General features: G+C 42.7%; 1 protein-coding gene across 1 annotated transcript; it reads right to left on the bottom strand.

Moving 5' to 3' along the window:
• Positions 1 to 417: 417 nt before the first annotated feature.
• LOC124412392 (CD82 antigen) lies at positions 418 to 3972 on the bottom strand. Its single transcript, XM_046892227.1, has 7 exons — positions 3721 to 3972; positions 3422 to 3620; positions 2132 to 2350; positions 1494 to 1676; positions 1176 to 1388; positions 613 to 820; positions 418 to 537 (listed from the first exon to the last, which is right to left on the bottom strand). Exons 2-7 carry the CDS (start codon positions 3482 to 3484, stop codon positions 485 to 487), a joined length of 939 nt encoding a protein of 312 aa, XP_046748183.1. The 5' UTR covers positions 3485 to 3620; positions 3721 to 3972; the 3' UTR covers positions 418 to 484.
• Between the last annotated feature and the right edge of the window lie 4494 nt (positions 3973 to 8466).

Genomic DNA, 8466 nt, shown 5'->3' with positions numbered 1-8466 from the left:
GATTGTCTTTGGAGTTCCGAGGAAGGAGGTTGACTCGTTCTTTAGTCTTACTCGATAGTCTTGGTTCCTTCTCCGACTCGGTAACTAAGGACTCGAACTGCTGTTGCGATAGGACCGATTTTCTCAAGGTACCAAAGTTTGCTGCTATGGACGCCTGGTAGTCCTTGATAGGAATGTTTCTGACTGTGCCACCTCCCTGAGGTTTCTTGATCTTTATAATACTCCCGCGATTATTTTCTTCCTGTTTCGCCGCAGGATCTCTTCTCTGAATGAGATCTGGAGGCGGGTTTACCACTCTTACGTCGATGGCGCGTTCTTCGTAGAGCTGATCACCCTTTATCACGTAATTAGACCCGTTTATGGGATTTTGCCAATTCTCAATGATGCTCAGCCGGTTTTTCGTCCACGGTTCTAACTCTCTCGGCTCCGTCTGCACCCCTTCCGTCCTTGTTGTCCCCTCGATCTCGCTGTCCCCTAGCCGCCTTCATGACTTGGCACCAAAAGTTGTCCCCGCCATGTGCATTCTGTTCTCTATCCCTGCAGAAAAGAAAACGAACGTAATACAAAATGCCACTCGACTCAACGCCGGGTGGCGCAACCTCAATATCTCACCGTAGTCGTGATCTGCTTCGTTGAATGTTCCAAGAGCACGCGTTGACGTATAGGTTGACGGCTGTGGCTTATCCTCCTTCCGGAGCTTGGAACAGGCGAAAAAGGTGCTGAGTAAAGCGCAGAGTTCAACTAGAACAACCGCCAGTCCAACTCCAAGCAAAATGAGCGCCTGATCCTGAGTCCATTTTTCTAACGGTCCAATGCAGCCCTGAATCACATAAGAAAATGATTTTTCAAACGACGGTGAATCATCTGTAACACTGTGATTCTTGTCCGCCAAACTCTACGGAGAAATCGATATTCAGTGTAACACAGTTCAAGCTTGGCTTTCACCCGTTCAGAGTGTATTAGTGATATTTCCGACGCCCGCATTGTCGTTATCTACTCTACCGAATGCATCACGTCATCGGAACCGCGTCACTGCTAGGACAGCGAAGTGTAATCTATCCTTCGGCGCGCTGAAAAGCTTCTGCATATTTATCAGCAGACGTCGGGACGCTGTCAGAGAATAATAATATTTACCCGTTCGATGTCGAAAATCCTGCACCGCAATTTGCACATACCTGAGTATGTCGAGCCTTCTGATGCTCCGCTGGATTCAGGGTTTCGCACAAAGTTAAATTCGTCGGTTCTGGATTCAGGAAGGCCTCGGACTGGAGCGTGTTGTTCAGCATGCAACAAGTCAGCGGGACAACCAGATCACGACGACCAATTTCTTGGAGGCGCCACCAAGATGTTCCGTAATTACTGCTTCCATTTATACCGCAGCAGGAGAACTACAGGAATAGAGCAAACCTCTCGTTATCAAATATTCCACGCATATTCCGAACGGACGTGGACGACTCCCAAACTCTGGAGGTAGATCCATCTCAGATACTCACCGCGGTTTGAGCCAGATCAAGAGCAGCGGTGAATTGATCTCGCCCAGCCACCGCGTAGCTGCGTTGTAGAGCCCGAACAAGACGCGCGGTCCTGACGTCCACACCCAGTAGATGAGGCCAAAACACGGCCAATACACAAACAGTGCATTCTCCGAGGAGTAAAAGAATTATCAGGGCTACGTACTGTGGAGAAAAATATTTACAGTTTACACCATTAGTTATTTTTAGTTTCACTTTGTTTTGTTTCAAATGAGTAACCGCAAAACAATATCAATTCCTGATCTTGCGTAACGCCATGCTTGTTTTGTGGTTACTCTACGCACTTTGAATATATTAGTCAGCATGTTTTGCGATACAGTTTACAGATATGAACTGCCGGGCACCTAAGTGTGATTACATGAGTATTTTCTTTGCATTTTTAAAGTAACTATAAACAACTTATATAGGGCAGCATTTACAATGCTTTCATTTTCTATACTCAACCCAGTAACCAGTTGTCATGCACTATAAAAATCTGAATCATGAGCGAAAATGTACAATTTGGGATCCAGTGGAGAGAAACACGCCTCATGCAAAGCTAACAATAACCGGAGGAATGTATCCATAATTATTATTGCAACAACTCCAAATAAACTCACGGTTACGGTTACGCAACGGTTATAGAGACACGACGCCCAGCAACCCAGAAGTCCGGTAGCAGCCATCAGGAATCCCAATGCTACAATGGCGAACGCCAAATAGTAAAACAGAGGCTGTTCAGGGGTTGCATCGCCGGGGCCCAATAGACGCGATAGCAGGATTCGCTCGTTGTCAGCAAGTAGAAGTGCCCCTAGCGAGATCAGGACGAATCCTGAGATCTGAAATCGGATTAGTAAGTGAGATTTTTTGATCCCGGATCGACGGGGAGACTGTGACAACGCAAAACGGCACATTTATTTCTTGGTGCATACTGAGTCGATGAAAGAAAGTAGGAACAGCAAACAGCACAGGTGAAACGGTCGACAAAGCAGTTCCTAGATAATTACAGAATGCATGTACCGTATACCAGCACTTCCATAAATGCTGAGAGTATTATTTATTTTTCATTCTCGACGTATATTATGCACATTGCTGGTAGCCAGCTAGCTTCTTGGGTTCTACAAGCGACCGATAATATGTACCTGCACACTTTTTCAGTCGGTGTTTACATCGGAGGAGTTGCATTTGATGTGGCTTTAAATCCTGTACCGCAGATAACGCGGCACAAGTATGATGTGTGTCCGCGAGGATCGGACAGGCGTACGTAGCAAAGCAACTGGCATTGCTGTATACAAAGAGGTCTAGCTATCTGGTATATACACATACGTATTACGCATAGGTATACGTGCGCGGCGGCTTCGTTTCAACAGATGTTCTCATACCGTTACTAATAATAAACTATCTCCTCCACTAGATAGCCACATTAGAGGTACGATCCTTCTATACTTGCCGCTAAAGCCCTGGAATATACCTTCACCGTGGGCGTAGCAAATTTTTTTTTTATCCATGCTCGAATACCTCTCGGTCTGAATCACGAACAGCGGTGATTTTCATCACCAGACCAGAGAATTTTGCCGTTAACTTGAATCTGTATATGATACCTGTATGTACTAAATACCTTCCATGGTATTCGCATCAGAGAACACGCGGATTCGTATAAGGCGCGTGAATGCTGCTCATAACAGCTTCGTATTCGTGCTTTAAAAGCTGATCAACTCTTTTGAAGGTATTTTTAATCACGTTGAAAGGATCGTTAATATTTCATATCTCGGATAAAAATTGGCTAGTCTGGAATAGACTGCACAACATTGAGGATTTTTAATCGAGAAGGTACCGAAAAGAAAAGGGTGTAGGGTCAGTATATAAACTATAGGTTCTGATGTGCGGTAATTTTAACTCGTATAACTCACCAGGAATACAATGTTAGAGCAGCACAAGAAGGCTTTGGAAGCAGTCAAGCCTTTCCCCGTCATTTTGGCTTGGCGTAAGATTTTAGTCAAAGTTTGGAAATGGTCATGGTTTGATCCTTATTTTTACCGCGTGCCCAACTGCTGAAGCAAGTCCTCATCGATGGTACCCATTACGCTCAGTGTTTTCATTTCTAAAAATCTGAATAAAATTGTACGCTGTAAATCCAAACAGAAACAAAGCGATGAAGTACCAGGTGATTATAGAAACCATAACTGCCGGTTAACCCTGTCCTATGTACCTTCTGCTTAAGCCGATAATTGTCCTTCGGATGTTTGCTTGGGTTGCGAAATGGCGCCTAAAACGATGGTAATCGGATTAAACTCACTGGTTTCAACTCGTGTACGGGGATCACGACCACTGCGAACTTGAGCACGTAGGAAACGCCGGTGTTGAACTGAAACCGAGGCAAGCTGGGCCGGGGAGTCCGCGGGTGCGCGATCCCTGGAGCGCGACATACCGGATACAGGAAGGAAGTAGTGGGGCTCGGAGGGGATCGGCGTGCATCCAGGTTTGCGGCACGGGCTGCGATCAAGGGACTCGGTAATTATGCTCGTACACAGGTTATACACACGTGCGGTTGAGTGCTGGCAGGAGTAGTAGGTACGCATATACCTGATGGGCCGTCGATGACGAATAATACGCGGTCCAATGGCCCAGTGCAGGCGGCAGGTGAAAGGGCTGGCTTATTTTCACTTCCCATGGCACACCTTCGGTGATTATTGGCGTTTACCTACAGTTTTTGTTATTTTCTGTTTGAAGGTCTGCGGCCAATGTGATCGAATGAAGGGGACATTTGAATTTTTACGTGCTTAGAATGGTGTAACGCTCCGGAATTTGGTCGTACCTGTTGAGTCTCCGCACTGAGGTGTTACAAGGTGTGCGTCATGTATTGTCGGTGAGTGTCTGCACTGTTGGGCAATTCTTTGAGTGCGTGTAACTGCTTGTAATGTTTCGATAGTTTCCTGTCTAAATTGTGTGTAATCAAGGGTTTACGCGTCCCATTTCTTTAGCAGCTCGAAGGTGAGATTAGTCGAGCCTGTTAGCACTAGGCATCACGGTTGTTGGCCAAGATCCCCGAATCACAGATTACCTAATTAGTGGGCTTGAATTGTACGATATAACTGAGAATCTTTACGCACTATGATTCTACGTACATAGCATAGCACACTGTATCATCCCGTTACTAGCCAGCTAATGTACGAATTATTTCGACCATTGCTGCACTGAAAATTCGAATTACTTTGCGAGTCACAAAATATTGTACGTTGTCAGAGAAACTTGGCCATGTCAATTGCCGTGCTTTTAATCTTGAACTTTGCACATTTTAGGCAACTTTTATAGCTTGAGTGCTGCGCTTGCTATTCATAACAGATACCTCTGTATTTTTATGTTTGGATAAAATCGGAGAGCCTATTCCCGCCGGTACGCACTGACCAAGCAGCAATCCACCAGTCCACAGAATTAATCTAGTCGAACACCTCGCGCACAGAGGCACCTCGCATGTATCATTGTGGGTGTGCATGGAGCCTATCTCCGCCCGCCTGCATTATTTGCCTTCAGCCTACTCCGGTGTGGTACCGAGCACATCCGGTTCATCGAGAAAATGAGAAATTGTGAACCACGGCTCGTGTCCCAAAATCGAATTCACCTTTCCAGCAACCTTTACGTCTTACTTGAAGAGAATTAATTTCAGCCGGTTATTTATTTTACAGATGCTTCGGGACGAATGCGATCTGACGTGACCAGTCCCAGAAAGAAGAAGTGGTTCTCGTCCTCTGCAGAATTGCAAGCTGCACACGATATGTGGAAAGTGATTATTCGAGTGTATCGGTAATGGATTTTATACTGCTCTGGTACGTCATGAGAAGATACAACATAAAAATAGACGTAGTTTTGAAAAGAAACCTTATGAATAGAACGATAGGCGTTATAATGACTCTCCTTGCTGATGTGGAACTGTCTTATTAATGTGATAAACGTGCAGCACGTATAATGAAAGAATGATTACGTAAATGTACGATTGTTATAGAAGTTCCTATCATTTTCTCTTCATTACTTGTTAATAGCATCTGAAGATGCATGTGCATTTACTTGCACCATTGTCTAAAAATGAGATAAATTTCGTACAATTGAGACACCATTGAAAGGTTACGGTGAAATATTAGATATACTAAAGAGACAAACATCATAAATTTGGAACTTTATCCCTTAAACTTCAAACCAATAATATTAGCGTTTTCGGAACCTTGAAAAACACAGAACTGGTACCTGGTAAAATCGAGTGTGGAGAAAATTGACCGACATTTCACCGCTTTCCGACGTGATTTGTAACCCTTAGAAATTCGAGCAAGATGAACATGATTTCGTAGAATCGACAGCTGCGAAGATTTAAAGAGACTTTGTCATTTTCGGCAGCAAGGTCTGGTTCATTGCTTTTGGCAATTTCACAATCATTTTCCTTCGCGATCTGACTTCGAAATGAAGGACGATTGATGAATAATGAAATCCGTCAAGATTTTTCGAACAATGTACCATAGAGTAATTCTTTACGTTCTTCTGATATTACGAACAATATTTTTTTATCTCAGAATCGATTTTAATGACCCTTTCTAAACTAATTGGATCCTACAGATTTCAAAAATAACATTTGAAACATCGTGGGTTCGACAGTGCAGGGATTACAAAAGAATACAAGAAATTTTGTTCATTCATTTCTTTATTTTGATCAAGATTATATAAAATAGTAACAATACAATACCACAAACAGTATGATCTGGAGAGGTGTATTGCGTCTAGGTGTGCCAAAACTTAAACTAAATTTACAAACTACAATAGCAACTATTGCGTATAACATTTAACATATTATGCATAAGGTTAATTATGTACATCGCGCTACTTCTTCGTTATATAATAAACAGATTATGTAAGTGATGTGCAATCACATTTTGCATTTCTAGTTGACTTTAACATAGAAACCATATAAAAACTTGTAAACGTACTACACACTAACGCTCGAACACTTGTACTAGAATTGAAACATCTGAAATAAACTAAAAAAAAATCTTGAGCCATGTATTTTTGACTTTTCTCTCCACCTTTTCAAACCCGCTGAAAATGTAATGTTTTCTGGCGTTGATTTTAGATCGGTCAATTACAGCAGGTCAAAATTGTGCACCAAAGAATCCTTTCGCGAAATCAAATCAATGCGCTGTCTGGATACATCAATTTGAGGGGTTTTTGGAATTTCCAGGAATAGGACTAACAAAATCCGAAGCGGTCGATCTTCCTGATTAATGATTTTTGAAGTGCTAAAGTTTCTGTGTCGAAATAAATTTCGGAGAGATTCAACGCCAGAAATTACGAAAAATGCTATGATTCATAATAAAAACATCTGTTAGGGAATTTAAAGAGATTTTGTCGTATTCGCGAGGTAGCTCTTGATCCGTTGCTCGCAGCGGAAAGAAACTGAGCTTGAACGTTTTCTCTCACAGAATTACGTCAGATTAGAGCCTCGAAGAATCAATTCCACCTTTTTTCCAAATCGACCTAATTTTCAACGAAAATCCAGAGGGGTAAGCCTTACATTTTTGGTCATTTTTGTAGCCGAGGAATTTTTGTCTCAGATTTGATTTGTATGACCATTTTAAGAGTAATTCGACCCCCAGGAACTCAGAAAACACATGAAAAAGAGCGTCAGACGAACAGGAAAAAAATGGCGTTCGAAATTCTCAGTTTTTCGGCCGTAACTTCTCAGCTATCGCTCGCAGCGTATTGTGACAGCGCTCAATCGATTTCTCTCGCAAAATTACGTCGGAATAGGGCGTGCAAAAATTTATTGCAGCTCTTCTCAGAATCGCCGAAATTTTCGCAAAGAATCCAGTGGGGTTAGCCTTACTTTTTTGGTCATTTTTAAAGCCGAGAAATTTTTGTCTCGGATTTGATTTGTATGACCATCTCTAGAGTAATTCGACCCCCAGGAACTCAGAAAACACATGAAAAAGAGCGTCAGACGAACAGGAAAGAAATGGCGTTCAAAATTCTCAGTTTTTCGGCCGTAACTTCTCAGCTATCGCTCGCAGCGTATTGGGACGGCGCTCAATCGATTTCTCTCGCAAAATTACGTCGGAATAGGGCGTGCTAAAATTTATCGCAGCACTTCTCAGAATCGCCAAAATTTTCGCAAAAAATCCAAAGGGGTTAGCCTTACTTTTTTGGTCATTGTTGGAGCCAAGAAATTTTTGTCTCGGATTTGATTTGTATGACCATTTTAAGAGTAATTCGACCCCCAGGAACTCAGAAAACACATGAAAAAGAGCGTCAGACGAACAGGAAAGAAATGGCGTTCAAAATTCTCAGTTTTTCGGCCGTAACTTTTCAGCTATCGCTCGCAGCGTATTGGGACTGCGCTCAATCGATTTCTCTCGCAAAATTACGTCGGAATAGGGCATGCAAAAATTTATTGCAGCTCTTCTCAGAATCGCCGAAATTTTCGCAAAAAATCCAAAGGGGTTAGCCTTACTTTTTTGGTCGTTTTTAGAGCCGAGGAATTTTTGTCTCAGATTTGATTTGTATGACCATTTTTAGAGTAATTCGACCCCCAGGAACTCAGAAAACACATGCAAAAGAGCGTCAGACGAACGGGAAAGAAATGGCGATCGGAATCCGCAGTTTTTCGGCCGTAACTTTTCAGCTATCGCTCGCAGCGTATTGGGACTGCGCTCAATCGATTTCTCTCGCAAAATTACGTCGGAATAGGGCATGCGAAAATTTATTGCAGCTCTTCTCAGAATCGCCGAAATTTTCGCAAAAAATCCAAAGGGGTTAGCCTTACTTTTTTGGTCATTTTTGGAGCCGAGAAATTTTTGTCTCGGATTTGATTTGTATGACCATTTTTAGAGTAATTCGACCCCCAGGAACTCAGAAAACACATGAAAAAGAGCGTCAGACGAACAGGAAAGAAATGGCGTTCAAAATTCTCAGTTTT

This window comes from Diprion similis, chromosome 11 (genome assembly GCF_021155765.1).
Source record: "Diprion similis isolate iyDipSimi1 chromosome 11, iyDipSimi1.1, whole genome shotgun sequence".
In the NCBI taxonomy this organism is placed as follows: domain Eukaryota; kingdom Metazoa; phylum Arthropoda; class Insecta; order Hymenoptera; family Diprionidae; genus Diprion; species Diprion similis.
This window is presented reverse-complemented; position numbering and strand designations above follow the sequence as displayed.